The sequence below is a fragment of the Empidonax traillii genome, unplaced genomic scaffold (assembly GCF_003031625.1).
Source record: "Empidonax traillii isolate 1590-97213 ecotype Southwest subspecies unplaced genomic scaffold, ASM303162v1 scaffold407:size753175, whole genome shotgun sequence".
Taxonomy (NCBI): Eukaryota; Metazoa; Chordata; class Aves; order Passeriformes; family Tyrannidae; genus Empidonax; species Empidonax traillii.
Genome location: NW_020955600.1, coordinates 452,165 through 480,063, shown reverse-complemented (window position 1 = coordinate 480,063; position 27,899 = coordinate 452,165). Strand labels below are relative to the sequence as shown.

The 27,899-nt window shown below is 48.0% G+C and overlaps 1 protein-coding gene across 3 annotated transcripts in view; it reads right to left on the bottom strand.

The window, feature by feature from the left end:
- LOC114062430 (vascular endothelial growth factor receptor kdr-like) overlaps nucleotides 1-27,899 on the bottom strand; it is a 122,363-nt gene that overhangs the window by 82,065 nt on the left and 12,399 nt on the right. For all 3 annotated transcript variants that reach the window (XM_027893813.1, XM_027893815.1, XM_027893814.1), the window contains exons 2-3: nucleotides 5,691-5,787; nucleotides 1,680-1,891 (exon numbers count right to left, since the gene is read on the bottom strand). In XM_027893813.1, coding sequence (XP_027749614.1) covers nucleotides 1,680-1,891; nucleotides 5,691-5,787 — 309 coding nt within the window. The remainder of the gene's footprint in view (nucleotides 1-1,679; nucleotides 1,892-5,690; nucleotides 5,788-27,899) is intronic.

Sequence of the window (27,899 nt, the reverse complement as noted above, 5' to 3'; positions counted from 1 at the left end):
ACCGGCGAGCATTTCATAACTTAAGATATTTTCTACAGGAAAATGCTCAGGCAGTCCCAGAAGATCCATCCAATTTCCTGCACGTGCTCCTGCCCAGAGTAACCGAGGCCTGGGTAGGCAGCCAGGGCACTGAGTCAGGAGAGAATTGAGTTTTGAGTGCAGCGTTTCCTGGAGCGTGGGCACAGGGCTGGGTTAACAATGTTACATGTGGGGCATCTGAGAGGGTGTGATGCGAAAAGGAAACGGCTCAGCACAAGAACCAGGGGGGATAAAGCAACCAGGGCTCAGAGCACCAAGAAAAAAACAGAAAGAGGAAATAGAAAGGGAGGAAAAAAATTACTTCAGGAACTAACAAGTAACGCCAAGAAGCTGCTTTCCAGCTAGAGGAAAACTTGCTGGGAAAGCAGGATAAGGGTATTTTCAACAGACATAAAGAGACAGGAAAACGTCACCCACATGAATCAAGCAGGTGTGTTCACCTGGGGGTGCAGAAGCTGAATTTAGCAGTGTGGGCACATCGCAGTCCCCTGGGGATGAAAGTCACAGCTCGTGTTGGTTTGACCATCACTGCACTGTCAGAGCTGCCCAGCAAAGCGTGTGTTTTCTGTAAGTGTGGGTTTGCTGGGCTGTTCAAATACCATCAGACAAACTCACGGCCTCTTGAGCATTTGTTTTAGGAAGAAGATTTAAAGAACCACAATTTAGCATTTACCAGAAAAATGAAATTAATTCATTCCCATGAGTGTTTGTGGGGAACCAAAGGCCAAGACTATTCAGCACCAGAGGAGTTCATGTCAGCCCCTATTCAACATACTAAAAGTCAGTTCCTTTATCTGAGGATTCACAATCTCATCTTGGAAGACCCAGGATGATTCAGAGTTTAGTAATGCATTTGTCAAGTAGGCTGGAAAAAAATTCAGCATTTTGGGGCAATATTCTAACAAAAGTTCACATTATTGAACTGGTTGTTCAGCAGGCTGTAGTCACTTAATCACAGAGTTCCTCCTCTGAAGTTTCTTCTTCCATTTATTACTGGATCTGAACTCAGTGATTCTGACACATGGGGGACAGGCAGCTCAAAGGGGACAAAAATGAGCAGTGGGCCATTTTTTACAATAAAATATGTATAATGCAGTCATCTAGCTTTGCTGAGTTTGTCTCCCAGATGTGAAGGACAAAGCAGTATACAAATGTGTGGGATGGGAGGAATTACAGAGAATGTTGTCGGGGAGTTTCATGCCTGGGGAGGAAGGGAAAGAGAGAGGACTTGGGTATTCAGGATGAATCTTAGGAAGAGCACTGTGACAGCAAAACCCTTTAGGATTAACAAATTTAGTCTTAAAAGGAAAAGAGGTTTAAAGAAGTCAGTGTATCAGTTACTTGGAACACAAAGCTAGATGGGACCATCTCGCTTTCAAGTCCTGGAATTAAGCAGGACAGGTAATCTCTGGCTCTCACATTTGTGTCCCTGAGTACTGAGCTGGCACAAAAATCCAAATATATCCATCCTCTTCGGAATTCCAGAGCTGGTGCTTGCTCAGTGCTTGTGCCAATGGGGAGGTGGGATCTGGGAGAGCATCTCCCTCGGGATGCTGGTTCTACCTGGCACAGACCCCCTGCTCGAACACGGCTGGGGGTACCAAACCCCATAATGGAAAAGACAAAAATGCAGCTCCTACCTTGGACAAAGATGTAGATCTGGGCCATGAGGTCCTCCCGGGCTGGGTGATGGTCAAGGGCGCAGCTGAGGTAGCCGGTGTCGTTGGCCACGACCCTCCTGATGACGAGGGCGGCACAGCTTTGCCCGGTGCCATCACGGCAGCTGCTCCTGTGCACCCGGGGGCTGTCCTGGTGCTCCCCCCTCAGCACCCAGCTCACAGACGGGGCTCCCCTGGCAACACAGCACACCCAAACTCAACATGACTGCAGGCAACACTGGGCCTTCCTTCCGGCCAGCGCTTCCCTCTGTTCCCACTGCACTCCTTTCCAAAGGGAAGGTAAAGGCTGCTGGGTGTTTGCTTTTCCACCCACAAGGAATTCAGGCGGGTCACCTCACACTCTTCCCAAGAGCAGGGGAGATTCCTGAAATAGTGGGAACTGCAGCAAGCCAGCTCCTGCAGAAAAAGTTAACTTTTCTTCTAACACACTGCCTGTGCGCAAGCTTGTTTTTATAACGCTATGTTTTAGCCACTTCAAATATTAGAAAGCATCAGATAAAATTATATGTTTCTTCCAAGCTGAGGACTTTGCATATTTTAACAGCTAAATAATGTATATTTTCTTATACTAAGGCTGCATGGAGAGAGGAGAACATTTATGTAACTTCACATCACCTTTCTTGCTTAATCAGCAGTGGCTCAGTCTTGATTTCTGTGAAGGGCCTGAAACTAATCAGATCACATATCTTGGAATATCTGCTCAGGACACCTTTTTTCCAATTCACCTTTTCACAGCAGGCAAGAACACCAAGGCAGCAGGGCAGAGGTTGCACCATTCCACCCACCTGACCCCTCTGCTGTTGGATCCATGAGCACAGCTCATGGCAAATGCAATTCCATGGAGTTCCCAACACAAGGCCAGGCCTATGTGTCACCTGCTGCAGGGCTCAGAGCTTTGGGCTGATTCACGTCAGCTCAGTCACAGGCACTGGCTGTGCTGGTCCTGTTGGGCTGGAAGCATCAGCCCACACCATGGCAGTGGGAGCTCTTGGAACTCCCTTTGGCTTGGGCTGCACTTTGAGGGCTCTAGTGATGCTACACAGGCCTATGAGGTAAAGATTATAGATTTTTTTTAGCAGACTGGTCTCTAGTGCTCAGAAAATTGCTGGGTTAGAGAGTAATCACCCATTAACTTTTCTGAGGAAGAAGTTTGTATGAGATAGAGGGAGTTCTGTCTGTGTTTGCGGAGAGAAGCCACTCTTCCAGCGGGCAGGGGACTGACTCAACCCTTCTCGTTACTGAATTCCCACTGGCATTTGCTGATCAAGGAGTAAGAACCTCTGGATTTCCCCAGCTGAGTGTTGCCAGGGAGAAATCCGGTCTAGACACATTGACTCAGGATCGAGATGTTAATAAATTATCTGACAAGCAGGCTGTGTGAAATTTCCAGTTAGCCAAGAAGTCCAACTCCTCTTTCTGCTCCAGTGGCCCTGCAGTGGTGCACGCAGTGCAGTGTGGGGGTGTGTTTGCCAGCAGAGTCAGTGACACTTAAACAAACATCCTCTTGGCCCTCATTCCTGCCCGTCCTTTCGACGCCTTCCTGGAGGTGAGGAGACATGGGGCTGAACTCTTGAGGTTATTCCCAGGACTTTGCTGAAGGAGAGCACTGGGAGAAGTGTGCATATCCTCTCTGGTGAACAGCCTCACCCTCGTTTTTGGATGCAGTGGTGACTCGGCCAACCCCACCTCATCCGCCAGAACAGCGTCCTGTCCTTCTGAGCACAGGGTTAGGTTTTGATGTCCCTGCCCAGCTCTGTCCCCACCTCACCGACGTCATTAGTGATGTAAAGGCTCCACTGTCCAGAACTGGGACTCCTGGCCTGGAATATGGAACAATGCCACTTGACATGGGGACACGAAGCTCCCAGCATGTCATCACATCCCTGCCCCTCTCCCATCCCACTCTGGTGCCCATCAGGGCTGGGAATCTGCAGTTGTGGCTGTGCAGAGCATTGGGATTTCACACGCCTGGACTTCCTTACATCTGCCCACTTTCTCCTCTGCATATTTTATGCTGGTGGAAGATGAAGAGTTGGGCTGTTGTTTTGGGGTTTTCACACATCTGGCCGAGGGGAGTCGCAGCAGTAGCTTTGGCCAGGCTACCAAAAATCAGGAAATCTTGGCCAAGGACCTCAAATGTATGGAGCTTAAGGGAGAAGGGATGTTCACACAGACCTGCTGGTCTGCTGCCTCGTGCTGTGCCCCACATGGTCCTAACGCCCCTGGAATACAAAGGATTCCCCAGCTCCCTCTGGGCCAGTCTGGAATAAACCTGGGAGCGTGCAGATGCTGGTGTGGCAGAGGAGGCAGGATGACAGGCAGGATTATACAGGGAATCTTGTACTCAAAGGGCAGAAAACATGCTTTAGTTGCTGTTCCCAGCTCTTGTGTGACCTGAGCCAAGGAGCTGGAGGGCTCTGGACCCCCAGGGCCACGTTGGCTCGGCCCTGTGCTCACACAGCCTACTGATGCTCAGACCTGCCTTGTGGATTTACTGCTTTGCATCCATACAGCAACGTGGGACTGAAGTGCTAATAACTTCTTCAGCTATTTATTCATCTGGTGATACTAGAAAAGTAGGATGTTCCTCCAGATTAAAAAGGCAGTGGATGGGGAACTGCTGAAAAGTCTTGGTTTAGTTGGCCTGGACCTCTACACCGACCCCGTGCCCACACACTGTGTTTTATGAAGTACAGCATCCAGATTTTAAAGGACTGTTTAAACTTTATTGCCATCGAGTTTGCTGCTTGCCAAGCCAAAAATACCACTGTAAGGTTGTTTTGACCTCGTAAGCCACATGGCTAGCTGGAGGTATTTGGTATTACACTCCAGAAGACATCCCAAATTTACACAGTCTAAGTCAATTTACCTTTCACTGTAACAAAGAATTAAATAGTCTGGGACAAAAATCAGCAGGGACATGTGTGTCAGTATAAAAAACAGCTCAGGTTCACCTTCCCACTGCTTTTTCTTTGTGGAACCATCCATGCAGAGGCTACAGTCAAGGGGACCTTGCAAGAAGGTATAAAAATAATGTGTGTGTGAGACAAACTGTGATAGTCTGTGTTACCTTAAGGCTTCTCTCCTACAACACTCTCAGAAGAAAAAATTAAGAAACAACCTCTGGCAGTGGTTTAGTGTAAAAATCACACTCAGAGCAAGTAGCACCTACGTCCATCTCAGCCTTTTGTGTGACTGAGCAGCTGATGGATCTTCTGGCACATCAGAGAGTGCTGTGGGTGCCAATCAGCTGTGACCAAACACTATATTCCCCTTTCCAGAGGATCCTCTCCCTCTAAACACACATCATTACCACAACTGTGTTGGTTCCTTGCGTGGCTGTTTGTGCCAGGACTGAAAAGTTGCCATGATTTACAAAATGAGCAGCTTGGTTTTTCACAAGTCCTGGTTATCTTTGATTTAAAGAACATGATGTGTTTAAACAGGTCAGGTCTTTGAACAAACACCAGCTGACTGCTGCTTATTTAACTGTCATATTATGGGCTAGATGGTATTTGAGGGTAGGAAGTTTAAGCTCTCATTTATATATATATATATATATAGGTATGCAAAGAGATAATGGCATGCCCTGGTGATCTTGTTTGTCGTTCCCTTATGGACAGGGAGCATAAGAGCGATCTTGGCAGCAGAGGAGCTGAATCTGCTCCTATTTGCAGAGAGGATTTTCCAGTCATGTCCTGAAGCACTGCACATCCCTCTCCCATAAGCTCCCCCGTGTGCTGACTCAGGATTTTGCTGGGCCCCTTTACAACACACAGAATCTGGGCAGGCTGAATGCTGAGCTGACACTTTCCCGCTGCTCCATTACAGCCCATGCAGTTCCCTCCACGCAGAAATGTCCGTGAGGGCAAACAGCCCTGGTTCCCTCTGCTCTGTCCTGCCCAGACCCTGTTCTGGTCCAAGGCAGTGAGCACAATGACAGAAATCCAGCAGTGCTGGGCCAGTCCTTACCTGCATTTTATTTTCAGGGTGTCTCCGGGTGAGAGGATGATGTGGTCTTTGGCAATGCTCAGCACTGGCTTCTCCAAAAGCTCTTCCTCAGCAAGGCCTGACCCAAATAAAGAAGGAACCATCATTAGACCAGGCTATTCATGGGCTCAGACCAGGCACAGTGCGCTCGAGGCAAGCTTTTGGTTTTGTAAATAGTTCCTAATTTGGGGGCCCACACAGTGCTCGCATTTATACCGGTTCAGTTCAGTGAGAGTGGAGTTGGGAGATGCCCTCACTTTGTTTCCAGTTTCCTTTTTTCATCTCTTCTCTGACACTGAGCACCTGTGTTTCTGCTGACAGTCTTTCTTTTCTTGTGTTCAGGGGCAGCTTTATTACTGAATTATTGTAGATTTAGGAGAACAGATCTGTGTTGAAAGGATTTTACACACCTATAAAAGTGGAAGGAGTCAGGTCTTTGGGAAATAATTTGATGTGTGAGCTCATACGTTACATTTTAATCAGTGGGAGAAGAGAAAACAATAATTCTGGGGAGCAGCTCTTTATTCACCACTGTGACATCGAAAGCCTGGTGATTCCCAAATCACCATTCCCAAATACTGGATCTGAACTGAGCCACGCGCTGCTGACTTTGTGGGCATCGTGGCTGCTCCAAGGGGAACCTGCAGTGGTGCCTGGGACACCACTGGCATGGCAAGGTTTGTCAGGTCTCACATGACACTGGTCAATGACAGTCAGGATAAAGGTCTCTCTCATCATCTCCTGGCCCAAGAAATGTCTCCTGGCTGTGCAAGTGTCCTCAGAGAGTATCTGAGTGTACATCTATGATGACATAATTTTCAGAAAGTGAAACTGAGGAGAACCAGAAGTGAGGTTGGCCAGGCTGGTTTCCTTGTCCAAATTCAAAGTAACATAATCAAGAAGAGGAGAGAACAGGCTGAGATAAGGATCTCCATTTCCAAAGCTCTGACATTAAAGCTGTATGTTTTCTTTCCCCTCCTGCTCTTCAACTCTCTATCTTCCCCTTTGCCTTGAACCCGATAAGCCAGCAATCCCTCTCTGGGCCCGCAGCACGAGCATTATTCACAGCAGGGAAGGGAGATAACATATCTCACAGAGAGAGAAACACTAGGCTTTAACTTTTCAACTGGATGAAACAGTGATTTTCCTGCCTCCCACCCCTCAGCTCTCATCTCTTTTTTGCTGGATTTCAGTAAATTGCTGATGGCCTGGCATCAGTGAATCACTCCCACTTTGGAGTATCTGGCTTCTTCCACGAGCCCTTTGAGTTCCCCTCAGTAACTCCAGGGAGGCCAGATTATCTCATGGCACCACAGAGTCCTTCCAGAGGGGATCCTGCCCAGGCACAGCATTGCTGGACTCCCCTCAGAGGCACTGACCCTTCCTCTAAACTCTGGCTGAGACTTTGAACCAGTTCTGGCCACCAGAGAGAGAAATCCATCCCACTGCCCCCGTGCTTTGCATAACTGATGACATTGTAGCTCTATATCTCCAAAGTCCTTTGCAGAATAAGAAGCTGGAGTTTGACCAACACAAACTCCTTCCAGTGGATCTGTGGGACATTATTATCATGGCCCTACCTACAGACTGCCATTCCACGTAATGGGGAAGCAGAACAACCGGTGGGTTCCAGCCCTGCAGTTCCCATTTCTTGTGGGAAGTGCTGTTATTCCTAATCACCTTCAGGATGGAATGTGCAGGGAGCGGCACCATATTAAGCTGACAAACAACAGGAGAAGTCCCAGACTGTGCAGGAGGAGACACTGCCAGGCCCTTGGAGTGCCCTCTGGTTTCTGGATACAACCCTGAGCACGGGCTGAGCTTTGGCACAAGTTACAGGTGCTTCACACTCTTTCAAGACCACGTGCTGAGCTTTGCAAAAATGATGCAAAAAATGGCCAACAACTTAAAATACGTTTGTCAGGTGTCATTTAATTTGCCAGCTGAGGGTGGTTTGGGTCCCATGCAGCTCTCCCCGGACACTGCTCCTCCCAGGTCTGCTCTAGGCTGCTGATGTTGTGACTTCAGCCAGGTGCTGCTTCGACTTAGAAAGTCCTTGCATTTGAAACAAGGCTTTATTTCTTTTCTCTTAAGCCTTCAGTTGTTCCTAGGGTGTAGAGGGGCTCAGCTGATGTCTCGAGCTGGCCTTTTGAACAGGCCTGAGTTGTCCCTCTCGTGAGTGTGACACTGTTGGAAGGGTCTGGAGTCAAAGCCAGAGAACTGGCTCGAGCCCTGAGCTGCTGTTCTGACCCCAGAGCAGTGGGGCTCTTATAATACTTGACACCCGTTTTGCTAAAAGAAAGAAAAGTATTTTCCAATTATTCTGTTTTTACTTTTGAGCTACTGCTTTCCCAAAGTTTATTTTGGCTTTGGGAGCTGAAGAAAAGAATAAGCAAAGTGTAAGTTCAGAGCTTTTCTACCCCATGGAGGACAAGAGGAGAAATTCCTGTGCCACACACACATCTGGTCGCTGCCTCCAGGTGACAGAGGGTTCACATAAACACAGGGTGTGCCCTTTCTGCCACACCAGAGCCAGAGCTGAGGGCACTGGGAATGAAAAGTTTGTGGCCAAAACTGAGAGAGCAGGGAGGGAAAAGGTCAGGTTGTGCCACAGCAGCACATTAAATGCCAAACTGACAAAAGGAGGCCTCACACCTCAAAAGAAGTCTTTCACAGCTACCCTGCACTTTATATAAAAGCTCCCAAACTTGGCAGATATCTCTGTTGTCCACCTACAATCTGACCAGGATGGGGTGGGGGACCCCCACTGCTGAAGCTGATGAGCTCTGATTGCACAGCCCCAGCTACAACACCCAGGCCTAACTAAAATAACATTCCCCTTGTCCCTAATTAAACAATGTTGGTCCTGCTCTAGGGCTTCAAGGGTCACAAAATTAAAAGCAAGTCCTCAGCCATGTCATCACCTAGGCAAAGCTCTGCAGAGGAATGAGCAGCCTGGCAGAAAGCCCCGAGGAAAGGCCTCAGTGCCGTGGCTGTCCCTGCCATTCCCTGGGGAGATAACACTGCTGCCTGCTGCAGCATCCTTCCCTGCATCTGCCATGGCTTGGGATAAGGGGCTGGAGTGATGATGCTGCAGGTTTAGGAGAGCTACAGACAGGTCTTAGCACAACATCCCCTCTGTAAAGCAAGGGAGGAGGACGGGCCCCTCCTGGGAAGGGTTGTGTTGCATCTGGTGTGGGGTTCCTGCCCTCCCCTGGGCACTGCCAGCATGAGTTCACTGCAGCAAGACAAGAGCACAGCATCACCAGGCTAAAGATGCCCCCAGGAAGAGCCCCCAGAGCCTCATTGCACTATTTCTACCCTGAGAACTTATTCTTACCTTCAGTTTAGACTTTCTGCTCTTGCCAGTGAAAACCGCAAACACAGCACAACCACACAAATCCTCGGGAGTGGAATGGGAAAGGTTGACTGATACATTATCCAGGGAAGAAAAATATATTGAAAACTGTTTTTCCTGGGATAATCTGATTTTGCAGCACAGCCAGCATTAAAGACAGGAGGATCCCCAGGCAGAGGGTAATGGGTGACCCCCCTCACCTCCCTGTCAGGTGGTTTCTGACTCCATCTCACTTGGCAGAGGGAGATCCCTCCCACACAAGCCCTGATGGTTCATGCTTAGGCCCATCAGTGAGTATGGAGAAAAACTATTTTTAATCTGTTTCTTATTGTAACAGCCTTCCTTCAGGCATCCTCTGGGCACTGCAGCTATCCCTGAAAAAGCCCTCCCAGATGGTTGTGAGATTGGCCATGTCTGGTACCGCACTCAGTGACAGCTTACATCAATGTGATGTCTGATTAAGGGATCCACCGATCCCTCCTGGGCTCAGGGGAGGGGCAGGCTGGGGGAACAGTATCAGAGAGCATCTAAACCCTGCATCACATGGCAAGGAAATAATTGCTGGGCAAACTGGGGACTGCTGTGCTGACAGCTAAATGAGGCAGGTTAGAGCCAGGCCCTCATTCCACGAGGATTTGGGCACACAAACAGCCTTTTGCACATGGTTGGACTCCAGGGACCACTCATGTGTGCAGAGTCACTCGTGTGCACTGATCTGGGCCCCAGGACACGTCAGGGCCCATTAGAAAGGACTGGAAGTCAGAGTTTTAGAGCTGATTTGAGCCAGGGAAGGGGAGAGGCACACACACAACATTTAAAAACCGATTTGTCATTGCTGGCGATGGGCTGGGGATACTTCTGTGAGCTGTGCTTGCCTGAAAGCCTTTCTGAGTCAGAGCCTGGCTGGGGAGCACACTGAGTGCTCTGAGAACACTGGAATCACTGTGGGCTGTGTGGAGAGCAGCCCCGGCCACCAGGAACGAGGTGACCAGCAGGAACAGGAATGGTGCAGAGGAAAAGCTGTTTCCTCTGCTCCTGTCATGGAAAACCTGCGGAAGTCAGTCCCTCCAAATGACTTTGTGTCTGCAGCAGTAAATGACACCAAGTAAATGACAATATGCTTCCCTCTGAGATGCCAGAGCACCTCATCACAAGCTCACAGTGTGAGCACAGCTCAGAATGAGCAGGTACCAGTTTTAAAGGGTATTTTCATGCTTCTATCCCCAAGGAAATCTATTTTTGCTGGAATTAGAGAGCTCAGGGATTCATTGAAAAGCTGTGTGTGTTTAAACCACTGGCCTGTAATTATTTTAGGATTTATTTCAAGGTTACCCCCTATGAAAAGAGAAGACACGACAGCACTGCCAGCATTATTGGATCACAAGCCTTGCAATATTTGGTGTGTTTATTAAGTCTTCAGCTCCTGGAATCAGCTTTCACTTGTTACAGTCAAGTAATTCTCTCTTATTTTAAAGGCTTAAAAAGGCAGTAGCAAATAACTAAAGAGATCCACGTCTGCCCCTTTTCTGCTGTGAGTTTGGACACAGGATTTTTGACTCCCCTGGACTCATCATTGGCATTAATGAAATGTTTTGTTCTCTCTATTCTGAATGCAAAATCTTCTAAATGAAATGTTATTGCACTGACTTCCTCAGCAGAGGAGAAGGGATGAAGGTGGTGAAGGTGTTGGCTGTAAGTCAGGAAGACAACTCTCCATATTCTCTGCCAGCCAGTGAGTTCTGTCTCAAGCCAGCTGATGGGCATCATCAGTACAGAGGCCAAAGGCCCCTGTAAAGGGCTGCAAATGGGGACTGTGTGGGTCAGAACAAGTTGTTTGAGGGTAATTTACCCTCTAGACCTAATTGAATGGCTCTCTCCTCTCTTTCACCTTCCTCCTGATTTGCTCAGGGAGATGGTTTTGACCAGGTTATTTGCTCTCTTGATTCTTCGTGTGAATATTGAGGGTAAGAATTTAACTTGTCTGTAAAGATTTAAGCCCTTCACCTTCTCTTGTGCATTCTCTCTGTGCTGAACTGCTTTTCCTGGAGGAGGAGGTGAGAAGGGGTTCAGACCCTGCCTCAGCCACAGCCTCACCTGAGGCAGACGTGGCACTTTCAGCAGTGCTCCACGTGCTGGGAGTGGTAACCAAGCTGCCCATGCCCAGACTGGACATCTCAGTTATACAACACTCCAAGATCATTGCAAAATCAGGAAGAATCACCCCAAAGCAATGGGCCAACTAAAAGGCAACAGCTCCACCTTTGCTGAGGAATCCAAAGCACAGAGATGTGACAGGTCTCACGACTGGAGGGTGAAACACCCAGAGAGCAGCTGGTTAATGCACCCAAGAGCTGGCTTGAGTGTAATGGGAACGAAGAATCTTCCTGAAAAGCCTGTCCCTGGAAAGTGCATGGGAAATGAGCTGCAGGTCCACCAGGAAAGTGCAGCTCATGCCCTGTGTGCAGCTAGTTTCTCCCTGACATCACCCAGGACCAGGGTCTCACCATCCCTTGGCTGTTTGAGCAACCCACCCTCATTCCTGGGAAACCCACCCATGGGACTGGGGAATGCTGCTGTGGGAAAAGCCAAGAGCAAAGAGCCCACATGCAGTGGGACCCAGGGGCCCTTGAACTGCCCTCACAATCTTTTGCCAAAATTGTCTCCCTTGCCTACACTGCTGCTATTCCAGCAGAATTATTTAAGAAAAATAGTTCATCAATTTTAAACGGTGTTTTGTTTTCCTTGTTTGTTTTTGGGAAATGGTTACTAGAAGCCTATCTTCCCGTGGTTTTCCACCTGGAAATAACCAGGAATCCCCAGAGTGGTCCTGCAACACAACTGCTGTGGGTGAGCAGAGCTAACAACCTGCAGGCCAGAGCCAGAGCTTCCCTTCCTCCAGAAGCTGAAGAACTTCATCCAAAATTAAATTAGCAACCACAAACTCACCAGGAGAGTGGCTAAGATTGCTTCAGGATATTCAAATGCGAGTGTTAACCCAAGAGTATCTCTGGCAAAGCAACAGGCTTCGTGTTTTCATTGATTTTCCGAGCCAAAGAAGGCAGTATTTCCTCAGCTGACTCATGAGAAATGGGAGCAGTTCCCACCCATTCTTCCCTGCCTGCTGCAAGTGGAAGTTGTGTGTAGTTCAGCCAGAGGCAGCAGCTTGGGTGTAAATGGTCCTGGTGACAACCACGAAAAATTAAATCATTAGTCTGGAGCGGGGGAGTCATCAACAACAGCACAGTAAAAACAACTGCTAAGTAGAGCAAGTGTTTTCAAGATAAGATAAGCCATTGGCCCAGCTTTTGGGATTTGTTCCTACAAGGCTTTTCCTCACCCGTGGGTGCATCAGCCCTTCCTGCTGAAGTGGCATGGGGTCACTCTGGTTTCTTCCTGCAATCAGCAAACCCTTCAGCAAGGCCACCTTCGTGTGTGTTGACACGAACCCCCCCTGTCGAGCCACGGGAACTGTTCGCTTCTTTTCTGTAATCAAAACATAACCTTTGGTGCTCACCTACACCTGCTGCAAGGCAGCTCCTGGAGCCGTAATGCCCTGTCCTCTCTGGGCTGTCCATGAGATGGGTCACTGTATCAGCTGCAGATTTATGGGAAGAGGTCACAGAAAGCAACTCCAGGTCAAAATTGTTTGGTCTTAGGCGGCAGCAGCTCTTAAATCAGAGCCATTGTTTTCCCTCTGACACTGCAGAGTCCTGCAGAACGACAGAGATACCCCCACCCTGTGCTGGTGGTGAGTTATGTGGTGAGGGTGAGAGTCCTTGCTTTGTAACTGGATGATAAGCCGAGAACTTGGATCTACAGCCATAAAATAAACATGAAATCTGGGAGAGGAGGTGGCAACATCTGCAATCATCTGCCATGCACTCAAGCACAATTTGAAGTATTTAGGAAATGTGGTAATCTCATGTCCATGGAAAAAAGGCTGGGAATGTTGTTATTTCTTGATCCAAATTATGGCAATTCCTCTGGGAAAGAGAAGACCTGGCACATCTCCATGATTAGGAAATAAGCAGACCCAGTGGGAACGAGATGCACATAAAAGGAGACCATGCTATGTGCTGAAGACTTAAGGGGAAAAAATAATCAAAGAATGTGAGGTATGAAGCTGTCTTTGCTTCTGCCCCCAACATGGTCTCCTGAGAAAAGCTTTAGGGCTGCAGATGCAAGTGTTTCCAATGATTCCCAGACAGGATTACTTCATCAGCGCTCCAGACATAGCTGTCGTTCTTCCTCTCTTGACCATCCTGAGGGGAGGGCACATTCTTCAGGCAAGGCGGATACTCAGGAGGAAGAAGGGCCCCCATGGAGCTCTGGGATGACCCACCACGGGAGCAGCCCTGGCAGGAGCCTGGCACACCTCCCTGCTGGTGCCCCAGGGTTCACCCTGCGCTCTCACTGCCCACCACAGCCTGTCCTGCCTGCCCTCACCTCCTGCCAGGGCAGCCTGGGGGGCTCTCTGCACTGCACCTTCACATCTCACACAGCATTCATCTGGAAGGGAATCCAGCCAAGATTTCTCTCCTTTCTCCAGAGCACTGGGTAGGAAAATGGGAAGGTAGAAGGCTAAGGCTTCCTCATGAGGGGCAGCAAAGGGGCAGCTCTGATCTCTGCTCTGTGACCACTGACAGACCTGAGGGAATGGCTGGAGCTGTGTCAGGGCAGGCTCAGGGTGGATCTCAGGGCAAGGTTCTTCCCCCAGAGGGTGGTTGGCACTGAACAGGCTCCCCAGGGCAGTGGGCACAGCCCCAAGGCTGCCAGAGCTGCAGGAGGGTTTGGGCAATGCTCTGAGGGACGGGGAGGGATTGTTGGGGTGTCTGTGCAGGGCCAAGGGTTGGACTGGATGATCCCTGTGAGTCTCTTCATACTCAGGATATTCCATGCTCTAGCTCTGCCTCCTCTGGGTCCTTTCCAGGCTTCCCTGTGTCCTTGTGTCGACTCACAAGTGCCAGCACAGGTGAGCTCCTGGGAGCGTGTGATGGATAAAGCTGGATGTTTTTATTGCTTGTCAGCCCAGCAGCTCCTCACAGCTACAAACAGGAAACCTGCATCAAGTTATGATCCCAGCTTGTCAAAAGCCTGCACTCAGTTGCCTTTAAGCTAATCAGAATCACCCTCTGCGGGTAATTTGTGTGTGGTGAGTAGTTACTTAGAAAGTTGTGGATGCTCCGTTTAAAATGTTCCTTGAAACATTTTAAAACACTTCTGACTAAATTACATGATTATTTTGAGTAGTATCATCAGATTTGCTCATTTATCAAAGGTGACATGTAAGGCTGGAAAGTCAACAGCAGTAATTCATGGGCTTCATGTGCGTCACAGCACAGCTCTAAACACTGTGTTCACTCACACATCAATGGGATTGAATTTGGCACCTCTCTAAATTTCTTTAAACTTATTTGTTTTGTACAGCTGCAAATAATGAAAGCAATTGTTGTGCTGACTCTGTTCCAAGAACTATTCCCCAAACTGCTCATGTGCACAGAAAGGATCAGGCACTTTTGAAATCCATCTTGATATGAGCCAGGACCTCTCATGAAAACAACAAGTAGTAAATCTCTGTGGATGCAGGAGTGATTTCCCCCTTGTTCCTACTCAGGATTACTATTTATACTGGACTTTTAACGTGGAATAAAGGGGCTGCCTCTACTTTGGTAATCCGCCCTTTGGGCAGGGTGGGTGTTTTGATGAAGAGAAGACCTTTTAAGGTTAGAGCAGTAGTAGAGAAGTTTCCAATAGGTTTGCTCATTTATACAGTTTCATACCTTTGTGATAATTTTTTTTAAGTGACAAGAAATCAGGTATATAAAAACCCCCCATAATCTTCTTTTCTGTGAGGATATGATATGTTAATATTATTTTTTTACTTGCTAATCACATTATTGCACACTTGTTGGCAGACTGGAAGTGTCTGTGGCGTTCCTGTACCATGGTGGCACTTCCCAGAGAGGGAACAGGGTGCACCAAGAGTTCTAAAGCTGCATGGGGGTCAGGCTGTTCTCCAGCAGGAGACAGGGAGAATTGAGGTGGGGTTTATTTTTTTGTAGCCAAGAGATTGCCTTAATTCAGTGTTTTGGAGGCAACACAATAACCCAGACAGGCATCACTCACTCGGCCCGACTGCCAGCAGAGGTCAGACTTTAAGCTGGCACCATCCAATATAAAGAAGGGATTTCCCTTAGGTTTCCATACAAGTTGCTGTCAGTGGTGAAATGAAATTTTTGCCAGAATTCAATGAAACAATGCTGGTTTCACACATGTTGAAAAGCTGTCCTGGTACCTCAGAGAGCTCCTCCAGTCCCTGTCATCTCTAAGGTGTAATCAGGAAACAACACTCAATAGCAATTTAGGGCAGTCAGGCTTGTTTCTGAACCACAGCTTTGGAGCTTGAAAAATAACCCTCATATAAATCAAAAGCAAACAGATGAAAATGAAAATTGCTCAAGTTAAAGAGGTTGGTAAATTAAGTTTCACTGAGCCATACCACAAAATTGAAGCCCCAGTACCATCCCACTTGCCATCTATACTTAGATTTACAGAGCTTGTGAGGGGTGATGGCTTTGAGCTTCACCTGGACTGGCTATTTCAGTTCTCAGCCAGCACATTCATTATCAGAGTAATTTTACATGTAACAAGAGGTAATATCAGCAAGTGACACAGCATTTAAAAATACCAAGTCAACTAAATTATTGTACTGTCTGTCAGCTTACTCCTTGGACAATAAAATATGGTAATTCATCCTAAGTACAAGTCCTTGGAAAGCTGTAAGATGGATACCCTAGAGAGGCATTAAAATGGCCAGACAAGAAGAGAAAGAGCAGTTACAAAATCCCTGACACTCTGTTTGAGCAAAATGTGTGTTTCTTTGAAAGCATTGGATGGCCTCTGCCAGCACTCAGGCTCTGCCTGGATGTATCAGAAGAGAGAAGGATGTTCACTTGTGTCCCTCCTCCACCACCTCAGACTAAACCAGCCATTCCAAAGTCTCTCTTCTTGTTCCATCAGCCACTTGTGCATGAGCCCGTTGGGAAGCCCCTGTAAACTCCCTGTGCCATGTCCCTGAGCCATGTACAGCACAGAATGACCTCTGAAAGGGGATCTGATAAAAGGTATTTTAAGCCCAGCTGATGGGAATTACCAGGATATGATGTGTGGATCCCTCTGGGTTCTGTCTTTCCTCCTGGAAATCTTTGTGTACGGAAATGATTTGTTAGCATTGAGTGGTGTTGGCAGAGCTGGGTGAGGCTTAAAAGGGAGACTAACACAGCCCCTCAGTTGGTTTGGTTTGGTGAAAACCATCCAGATGGGACTGACACCCTCCCAAACCCATCAGCACGTGCCTCCAGTGTGTGTTGTTCAGTAGGAAACCTGTTCAGTGGCTCACAAGCCAAAGAAAGAGGACACTTGTCCCATCTCCACTGAAAACAATAATGTTTTGGTGCCATAGGGCTGTTGGTTGAAAACCAGCAGAAAGCATGAGTTTATTCTTTCAGAGCATCCCTTTCTCTGTGTTCTTTGGTGTTCAGTCAATGCTGGGCAGCCCACACCTAAAGGAGGGAACAGTTAAAGTGCTGAGTCTCGGATGGGTGGCTTGACTTGCACATCTCAGGGTCAAGGACGCTGAGAGAGGGAATTTTGCCTCAATATGAGTGTCCTACCAGTTTTCCATGTCTCCAGCAAAAGGTCAGGAGGGTTTAAACCCACATCCCTTTTGCTGCTAATCTGCTTATTTGCCACAGTGTTTATCCTGAAGTCCAAGAGCCCTTTGGATAGATGTGATCCAGTTTTCATGCACAGCACAGTGTATAATGCTATAATAATAAAATTGTTCAAAATGACATGGCAGTGCTCAACAGGAGAGATTGGAATCATGGGAGATCTGATACCAAGGACAGCTGTATATCTGCTTTTTCTGTTGAAACTGGTAAGAGTCTGGGGAGAGGAAAGAAAATCTTCCCAAGGTTGACTTACATCAGCCAGTGCAATTCATCTCCCAGAGGAAACGATGATGCCAGGCCTATCTTTAGGAATATTTAAAATTAGATGAGATAAAGTGCTGGGAGATGTCCTTCAGAAAAGGTTTGCTGGTGACCTACATGGAACAACCCCTGAGACCTTCAGCTGCCACATTTGGGCAGTGGTGGGGCCCTGATGATCTGCTGAGTGACCAACCAGGGCCCGACTTGGGGTACAAGTCTCTTCTCTTTCCAAACTTCTTTGGTGCTACCCCAGACTCAGAGTGGGTGTTCTCAGCTTTGGACTCAGAAGCGTCCCCAAATCAGACCTGAAACAGGACTGGGGCTATTTTCTGAGAAATGCAAGAGCTGAGGGAGGAATTCGGATGAAGTTCTACTGAATGATGAGAGGGTGGCTTGCAAAACAACCTCTGACCACACTCCACAGATAAATCCTGCTGTACCATCAAGCAGGATGACTGCCCAGGGACCACCAAGTACTTATGGAGTAGCTGCTCAGAGCCACCTCTTTCCTCAGGCCACTTACTCAAGGTTTCCTCCTTGCTAGTGTGAATCCTGCAGTCAGCCCTTCTCCCTGGGGGTGCCAGGGTGTCACATAGGCAGCACCCTACAAACTCTGGGGGAAATTGGGCAGTACTTATTCTCAGGCCATTTGCACAGTTGTGAATTCCTCCTCTCCATCTCATTCCTCATCCCCAGCCCTCTTTTCTAAGAAAAATATGAGCTTGCATGGAAACGCTTCTTTGTAAAGAACATCTGTGTCCTCCTGTGTGGTGAATCACTGACCTGCACAAGGAGCAGGGCAAGGGAAGGCCACGAGAGGGATGGAGCTGAAATCAGAACGGGGAAGGTGGATGTCCAGGGTGAAGCAGAACAAAAGCCCACCCCTGTTAGAATTGTTTTATCATTTTTCCTTGAGCTATAAATCCAGAAGTAAACGAGCCAGAGCCTCCTGAGGTTGACTCAGTCAATGCACCACACTAAACAGAGATGGATTCGATCAAATACTGGGACTGTGCGGGTCACAAACGTGGAAATGCTCAGTGTCAGTAAAATCTGCTTGGTGGTAATTACTTTGTTTTCTCAGTTTCTCAGCTTCACCCATTAAGAAGAAATGGGCTGGAGCTGACTTTGGACTTGACACTGGAATCTGTTTTCGATCAGCTCCGTGCTCCACTTCTGTCGGCTTCGTGTGCCTGTCCCAGGAGGCTTTCCCTCTTTTTTTAGGTCTGTTTTGAAGGATAGCAGGTTGCTATTTTGGGAGACAAGATAAAAGCTGTTTGCTGAGATGGGGAGAGGGAACCTAACGATCTCCTTAAACCCAATCCCAGTTTCAGTTACATTTCCACAGCCCCAGGCAGTGTTATCCTGGGACTGCAGCCTCCCTGGGTACTTTGGCCTAACTGGGTCTGGGAGCTGGTTTCCTCACTGGTTTGCATTAAGCTGGAAAGTACCAATCCGACCCCGGGAATTGGCTGCAAATCACTTGTGAAATCCTTCTTAATGACAAACTCCACCAGGCTGTGGAACGGGCCTTCAATCACTTCCCTCCAGCCTCCACCGCACTGCTCCCCTGACATGACCCCAGCTTCTCCCCTGGTTGGGAGGCTTCTCCACAGCTGTGACATAATGTTTTTGATGGCAGGGTTTGGAGGAATTCTGCTTGTGGCAAGGCAGGAATCTGCTTCGAATTAGCACTGCACATATTTATCAAGTCTGCATAGCATGGCTGCCTGTTGACAAAACTCCCCTCTCCTGTCCCCGCAGGTTCCTGGCTCGGCTCAGTGACCTGCTGAGGGTCAGGGGGGGAAAGCAGTTACTGGTGCCTGGGAGCAGCCCAGAGAAGGGGCAGCAGGTGAGTGATAACCCAGGTGTGGTAGCCAGAGCCAGGCTGGCTTTTTACTGCCAGATCCTGACTTCGGGTTGACTGAGGAGGGTCAGACACGTCCAGGACTCGGGTCTGAGCGCTGGCTGTGCCCCCCATGCTGCTGCAGGCCCTTAGCTGGAGTGATCCCCTCTCCAGCATGTTGGTTAGATCACAGCAGATCAGTTCATCATCTGCAAAAACTATGGCACGGGGAAGAGGATTGCACAGCGACCCGGAAACAGCAGCTTTGCTTTGTGGGATCCTGCTTTTAAAGGTGCTTTAGCACAGCTGCTTCCAAGAAAAGCAAACATTGCCAGGTACCCGGGAGCAGCCCCGGTTCCCATTAAAGCCACCTACGCTGCTCAGCTGAAGCTGGGCAGGAAATTCTTCCCTCTCCATGTCTAAATATTTAAGGTCTATTTATTTATTTTAATTCCTCTTGTGCATAGGGATAAAACACAAATCCTTCAAAGGTTTTGCTTATTATGAAAAGCAGCAACAGAAAAAGACTCGTCTAAAAATAGCCAGTTATTTAGGGCAGCCCCCAGTAGTGGGAGACAGATCCAGAGGCTTGATTCCACCAAGGAACGTGGTGTCTCCAGCATCCTACACATGTATCCCAGTGACAAGGTCATGGCATGGTCGGGTTGTGACCGGAAACACCGTCCTGGCTGGAGAACCTTGCCTGGAAAACTGCGTCTCACTCAGCCACTTTCTACACTGAACTTTGCCACTGTGTAATTTTGTAATGAAAAGCTGGGGGTTTTTTATAAAACCCCAAACTGTTTCTTTTTTTTTTTTTTTTTTTAATATCAATTTCAGAGGAGAAACAACCTCACTGTGGTTTTCTTTTCCTAAAAATCTCACCTCTTTGCCCCAAAAGTTTATTGCAGTTCCTATAGACAGACAAAATGTCCAGTTGCCCTTTGAACAATAAAATTAGTTGTTGTGCTGGACAGTTAACAAAATCAACAAATATGGGCTCTAAAAGCAGTCAAATGATGAAAGCAGCTCCTGGTTTTGGAGCTCTCTCCTGACTACGTCTTGCAATCCAAAAGCCCTGGGAAGGAATACAGAACTGTATGAAAATGACTAAGAAAAAAGAGAATCATGAAAGTTAAGTGAGCACTGAATGAAAGCAGAATGAAAACTTGGTGTCACCAAGAAAGAAAATTGTCACCATTTGGATTCAGGAGGAGAAAAGCACCAAGGTGGGAGATGAAAGAATAATGCAAATCTAGGCAATTAATAATGTTCCTTCCATCCTGAATCCACACACACAGCCTTGATTTGCTGCACTAAGATTTCAGAGGACTAATCCCAGTAATGAAATCCAGATCTGAGACACTGCAGAATAAACAAACAGCTTATCAAGGTAGAGCCAGCGTTTGCTGGGGTTCTTACTCCTTTCAGAGTTCTGTTCCCTCTTGTCTTGATTAGTCAGTAAAGCTCTTGGGACTGCATATGAATTATGGTCTGGCAGATGTGAACTGTGGTACTGAGGGATTTCTCCACGTGCTGCAGCAAACCAACAGGTTCTCAGTGCCCCCTGAGAACGGGGGGTGTTTGTGCACGATGTGGGTCAGGGCAGGAGGGGGAAGCAACGCCCACTGCAGGCAAACAGAATGGCTGGAAAAGCAAGGAAAAGCGGGTTTTATTTTTTCCTGGATGTGCCATAAGGTTACACAGATGCCTGGATCTGCATGGCCAAGCCAAGATGAGACCAGTCAGTGCTGCAGCCAACAACAGGCAATACTTCGAGGCAAAGAAACGCGCTTGGCTTCCAGCTGGAAAGGGAGCCCGAGCTTTTTGTTGCACTCTTTAAAGCTATTGAAATGTTTGTATCAATTCAAAACAGACTCTTGGGGAGAGTACAAAAACAGAGATGAATTTCCAGGCTGAGACCTCAGATGCCAAATTGTAAACCCTTGGCTGAAAGGTCTTAGGGTAGAAACAACTGCACAGCATTAACTGCATAGCAGTGGTTCCTACAGGAGCCATAAGAATAAAGGGAGCATTTAGGAAAATTGTGAGGCATTTCATTGGGGCTTTAGTGCAAGGGCAGAGGATGTAGGCAGATTTGGGAGGAAAAAAAACACTGTTTGGGAGTAAAAAGAGCTGCAAATGAAGCCCCAGTCCTGCAAACCTTATTCCCAGGAGCTGTTGTGTTGATGCGAACATCTGTGCAGTGGGAACAGTCCTCTGAGCCCGGGCTGGCTCCTCCTTGCAGGCCCATGTAAAGAGATCATCTCACTGGGCACTGGCACTGAAATTAAGGGACAGTTTCTCCTGTGAGGAAACAGAACCTCTCCCATGCTTGCACCACCACTGGGAGGAAGGACAGCAGATCACTTTTGGTGTTCTGATTTATCTGAGCTGTTTTAAAACTACAGGTCCCTAACCCGAGTATTAGATCTGGTTAGCTTTTTAAGAAAAATGTTTCTAAAAGGGTTCTTCTTGTTTATTTTTTTGGTTTTGTTTGTTTGGCTTTTTGGCCATGAAAATGTAGTTCATCTGAAGAGGTTTGATGTGACTGCAGCGGAATATCAAAGGAGCCTGAATTAGCGGTGTGTTACGGGGCTCGGAAAACATGAGCCAGTTCCTACAATAACAGCACTCTCCTGATGTGTGAGGGCTGTTACTGCCCCACAGCCACGTGGCAAAGGTGCCAATGTTTGGGTGCAATCCCAGGGCTGGATTCTGGTGGGTTTTCCCGATGGCTTTTCCCTTGATGCCCCCAAACACAGCCAGCAGTGATGGGCACTGGGCAGCCTGGCACAACTGTGAGGTACCAGGGCTGAGCACAACCTGTTTACCATCTGAAAATGAGTAATTCTGTGTGTGATTCATTGAGCTTTGTTGTTCCTTAGAGCAGCTAAACAGGAATTTTAGACGTGTTGTTTTATTGCCACAGTCAACAAGGGAACTTTCTCTTTTCCCCGGTTTTCAGAAAAATGGGGGAGGTTGGTGAGGAGACACAGGGAAAGAAGGAAAATTTGTCATTTTTCCTTTGAATTCTCCAGTTCTGAATTTGATTAGAGTCTTCCATGTGTCCTGTAGGACTTTAACCCTCTTGACACAAGCTCTTAGGCGGTGAGATGCAGTGGGGACTGAGTGCAGCCATCACTTCGACCTCCTTTCCTGGGTGTCTTATTCACCAGTGGAACAAGATCCTTCACAGCAGATCCAAACTGGTCTTGTGCTGGAAGCAGCAGTTCGATCTCTTTGACATTCCCACTTTGCATGAAGTTTACAAGTGGGACTTTAAAATTTTATCAAGTGCCTCCCTGTGCTGGCATGAGACCCCATTGTAGTTTAAAGGGAAAATAAGTCTGCAGGTGTGTTGTTACATGGTAGGAGGATTACAGAGCTGTAATCCAGATCTCCATCAATAAAACAGAAGGCAATAAAAAGGCTCCTGTAGGAACCTGCTATTTGCAAACCTCTTCAATATGTGAATTAGTCTGTCCCACTGATAATTCCTTAAATGAACGTTTGTCAGTGAAGACCTGAGTCCTGAGGATTTGGAGAATAGCAACAGGCAAATCTCCTTTGCCCTTCCCATGGAGCCCTGCTGTGACTGGGAGGTTTAGGAGCTGCAGGCCTTGGTGACCCTCCAGGACAGCCACAGGAAGAGGGAGGAAAGGAAATCGCTTTGTATTCAGATCCAAATATAAAACCAGCTTGATGTTCTTGTCTCCCTCACCAAGCAAGTCACGTTCCTTCCCCCTCCTGCCTTGACCCAGCACTGCAAAATCAGTTCACTTTGGTGACTCCTTAGTGCAAAGCCCAACAGAAGAACTAATCCAGGTACAAATTTGAATATTTTTCGATTTAAAATGCGAACAGGATAAAATCTGCAGCTTCAGCTCTTCTGTTTTCTTAAAAACTTCTCACCCCAATCCAGGGCAGGATTCAGCAAAAGACCTCGACTGCCTAATTCTTGTTCCAAAGCTGGGTGAGGCTCCTCCTGAAGCTGTCAGCAAGGGTATCCTGCCCTGGCCACCCTCTCTGGTCCCATTCCAGGCCAGGATGGGCACCCAGTGTCCCCCAGCGTGCAGTGAGAGGCTGTCAGGCTTTGAGAGAAGGCAGCAAAGATGCAGAGTCATCCCAAGACAAACCCGTTTCCCCACAAGTTCCATCTGTCTCCCTCAGATCTGGGAGGAACGTGTAAGGTGCTGACAAGCACTGAGATGTTGGGCTGCTCTGAGGAGTTAACCAGACATGGCTGTGCCATGAGCTGCTCCTCCCAAAGCAGAGCCCAGCTCTGCACCTGCAGCCCCTGGGAAGCCTGTGAGGGCAGAGCCTTGGGCAGGTGCCCTGGGAGGGGTTGGATTGGCACCCTCGGCCCGTTCAGGGGTTCATTGGGCACCCAGCCTGTCCTTCTGCTCGGAACTTTCATCTCTCCTTGGCCCCACCCTGCTGTACAACTGCAGTGCTATTTACCACTCCGGGAGGAAATCCCATGTCACAACCCCCAGGAGCACAAGGAATAATGTCCGGAATTCCTTTATCTGTGACCAGGCCTGGCTCAGGCTCTTTCCCGTCTCCTAAGTGTACACAAAGATATTCTTTTCTTTTGTCAAGGCAATGGGCCCAGATTTTAGCGATGGTTTATTAAAAAAGAAAAGACTTTGGCAAGACTCGAGAATAAACGTTCTCTGACTTTAGACCCTTTTGTTCTTCAAGGTGAAAAGTGACTACAAAGAAGAAGGAAAATTGAATCACTGGTCCTTGCCCTCCATGGTAAATTTGACCTCCACTGTTTTTACAGTTCCTAAAAATGGTGTCCTGGGCTAATCAGGGGGGTAGAGTGATAAGCCTCTCTCCATGGCTGCTCTGCATGATGATTTGCTTTTAAGTGATCAAAATGACTCTTTGGGCATCGCAGTTTTTTGAACCCTCAGCTCCAAGGCTTCTGTCCATGTCTTCATTGCCCACCGAAAGGTTGTGCTTATCCATTTGCAGAGCCATGGAGTAACAGGCACTACTGGACTCTGAATCCTGAGGGCAGAAGATCAGGGTGCCCGTGGCACATCCTCCCAGGGCTCCTCCGTGGTGCCAGGATGAGCTGGGAGCCCTTGGGGACCCCCACTGCCATCCCGAGCAGCTCTGGGTGCCTCTGCTCTGGGGGTGCTGCCCTTTGCCTCCTCCCAGACCCACAGAACAATGCAGGGGGCAACCTGGACCTCCATCTCCAGGAGAGAGGGGAGGGAGATTTAGGACAGGAAAAGGCTGGGAGCAAGGAAGCTGCAGCAGAAATTCTGGCACCAGCATTCTGGGGGAGGTGGGGGGAGCGGGCAGGAGAAGGACTCTTTCCAGGAAAAGAACATTTGTATCAGATACTTCCAAAAATAAAAGATCATCGTGTCAGAGAAATGTTCTAAATATTGGCAGCGCTGCCCACTTTGGCCTGCAACTCTTTTCAGCCCTCTTGCAAATCCTTTTCAGAAAAGTGTTTATGATCCATCAGTCTTGAGTGCCCTCATGCAAAAAGAAGGGAACATGCCAGAGGGGGACCCCAGAGCAGCCCTAAGTGATTCACAGCACCCTCTTCTCACTGGCTGGTGATATTAGGAAGCTGACAGCCTTGTTGCAGTACAAATAACTCCCCAGCTGGAGTTTACTGCCTCTTTTATTTATATTCCTACAGCACACAGGCAATGCCAGATGTGCTGTCCCTGATTCATGTATATTGTGTTTGATGTCTCTCATCAGAACCAACCTTGGGCTAAATCCAGCAACTAAACTGTTTTTTTTTTTTTTTTCAGAGATAAATATTTAGGCAAGTCTGATTGGCAAGAACCTGCCCCTCCCTTTGCATCCTCTAAAGCTGAAATAAAGGTGGCAGCTCCGAGCGTGAGCACGTCACAGACAGCGTCTGCACAGGAGGAACACGCTGTGCTCTCACTGCCAGGTAAACAGATCTCCAAAGGAGGGAGAGTTTGGCAAGGGAGGACCTTCCAGGGGCTGCAGCAGAGCATTTACACAGCACTGTGTCCATGTGCTGGATCACAGCATTGAATCGGCACCTGCTCTTATCTGCGCACTGTCAGGCTCCCTCCTGTCCCCAGGGCATGACAGACAGTCAATAGCAGACTCTGTCATGGGCTCTGACTACAGTGGGGAATAAATTACACTGCTGGCCCTGCCTTTTGTCGAGTGTGGATGTGTGGAATGTGCTGGCTTTGGAGGCCTGGGAGTTGCAAGTGTTGATTTTCCTTTGCCCTCTGCTCTGGTCCAAGAGTGCAGGTAGCAGGAAGGTTTCTGAGCTCGGACAGCGTGCGGAGAGGCTGGAAAAATGGGCTTTTCCTTGCTGTTGATAAGCTCACTTATTTCTGTGCTTTCTGAGTGACCTACAGCACATGAACAGCGGTGTCCTGTCAATGGCCTCTCTTTCCTACTTTGGGATCTTCCACAATTCCCCCAGCTCTGGCTTGCCTGTCCTGCCCACATCGTAGGGACTGCCTTGATGAGAAGCCTTTCCAGAGCAGGAAGGATGGTCTGGCTGTGCCAGGCTCAAGTGAAGGGACTGAAGGAGAAATTCGGGGTGGCTCTTGTCTTGCCCAAATGAGTGATTTACCTTACATGGCACAGCCCACGTGGCAGTGAATCCCAGAAATACCCTGCTCACAACACATGGTGCTCTGACCTCCTGAGGGAAAACCCGGCTGTGAGAACTCAATTCATGCAAAGTGAGTAAATGAATCCCTTCCATTTCCCTGCATTGTCACTTTGCAGTTGGTGACAGTGATTTAAGGCCACCTTTCTCAGGATTTGGGCTTTTATTTCACAGCTTCATTTACTCGCTCTCAGTTTTGCAGTCTGTCTGCTGCAAGGAGCAGATGAGCCCTTGTACTGCAAACCATCCAGGCCAATATCCACTGCCATGGATCACAAATCTACCGTGGATCATAAATCCTACCCCCATGTCAAAAGGCCTCATGGCATAACCAGCATCCTCCCAGAAGGGGAAACCCCTTCCTACCCCGACATGTTCCCTTCATGAGTTGCTGCAAAACTGTGTTTCAGAGAGATGAGACTGTTGTGCCACAGAAGGAGAAGGCAGTTCTTGGTGTCACCAGCCCAGGGGCTCTGGCCACATGCCTATCTGTTCTGAGAAATGCTGACTTGGGGTGCAGGGATTATGGGGAGTTCACAGCCTGACAGTGCTGAGATCACTCCTAAAGGCAGGCAAACCCCACAAGCCTAGCACAAACTACCCAAATACCTCCCTATTTGTATCCTGCCTGATACCTCCTTTTGAACGGGGTCAGAAGAGAATGTTATTCCCATCAGAGTGTTGCTGTGTTGAAATGTGGAATTTTGCAGGAATTTTTCATTAATGTTGGCTCTGGCAGATAAAATACTGGCCATGCCAAAGACAACATGCTTGGGAATATGTTGCTCTTGAGCATAAAGATACCGTCCCTCAGCACTGCAGCTCTCACAGCAAATGGATTGCCCCAGCTGACAAATAGAAAAATAGCCATGAAAACTGATAATGTCCAGGAATTTTGTTTTACCTATGTATCTCCATCCTAATTAAAATGCCTGCACAGCATATTCCAGTGAGCACTCATTTTGGTTGTTCAGTTTTAAGTGAAACTGCTTAGTAAGAGATTAGGCAATTGTAATTCTAGCTTAGCCTGGATGGAAGATCCACTTTCTAGCACTTCAGTAATTTCAACAATTTAGTCTTTTTTTGATGGCTTAACTACATATGAAAAGAGAAATAATAATTGGTCATGTATAACTGAAACAGAAGCTGAAGGAGTTCAGGAGCTTTTCTGGTTTGGCTTCACAAAAGTACTTTGCTACAGGGTAGGTGAGGAAATCATAATGAGTGTCATGGATAAACCCAGCCAACCCTAACCCTGACCCTACACAGTGCCCAGGCCCAACACTGACCCTAACCCTGACCCTACACAGTGCCCAGGCCCAGCACTGACCCCATCTGGGCTCCTCTTGTCCTGTTGGCTGCTGTCCTACCAAGATGTCTTTGTACCCTCTGGACACAGAAATGTGTGCTTAGAGTAAATGCTTAAAGATCTGCAGCTTGGGAAAAACAAAACACTTTCCAAGGAGGAACATTGTCTCCTTTTTGTCCTTCTTCCCACCCTTCCTTGAGACAAAGTATTAACAAATATATTAATATAAGCATTAGGGCTTTGGTATTGAGGTTTGAGCTTTGGTATTGAGGTTTGAGAAGGTCTGTGAAAGGGGTTGCCTTGTTTGTGTGTGTGTATTCTGTGTTTTCTGCATGGCTTTGCCCACCCTCTGAGGGCCTTTGGGGGTGCAGATCCAATAATGAAAAATATTTTTTGTGGATACTGACACTGAAACCTGAGCTGTAGGTTTGGCAGGTGCAGCTGTCATAGCCAAACATCCGTGGCTGAGGAAGGAGAAAGCCAAAATGGCAATAATAATAATAATAATAATAATAATAATAATAATTAGTCAGTCTGCATTTCTGACATGAAGGGTGACTTGGCTGAAAAAGGATTTAACCTTGCAACATGTTTGTGGGGTTGGTAAGTGATTGCTGTTCTATGCTGCTGGAAACTTGAGACAGATGAGTATCTTCCCTAAGGTCACACAGGCACCTGCAACTCGAATTAGAGCTGGAGGACATTGGCTCCCAGTCTGTGCTGAGCTCCAGGATCCCCAGGGAAGGGCTCTCCTGGGTGTCTGCAGGAGCTGCAGGGAGATGGCCCCAGTGAGTATCTGGTGTGGAGGGCACTGTCCTGTCCTCTGAGGGTGGCCACCGGGGCAAGGAGGAAATAGGGATGTATGTTGAGCCCTTGCTGCAGGATGCTCAACTGCAGCTCTCTCCTCCTCCCTGAAGTGTGCAAGTGTGCTCGGGGAGAGGGGGGTTTCTCCTTTGGCTTCCCAGCTCTGATAAATCCAGTATTCCCTTGCACAGCCTGATACCTACAATCACCTTATTTCTGCTGGGATGGGAGCAGCAAGAA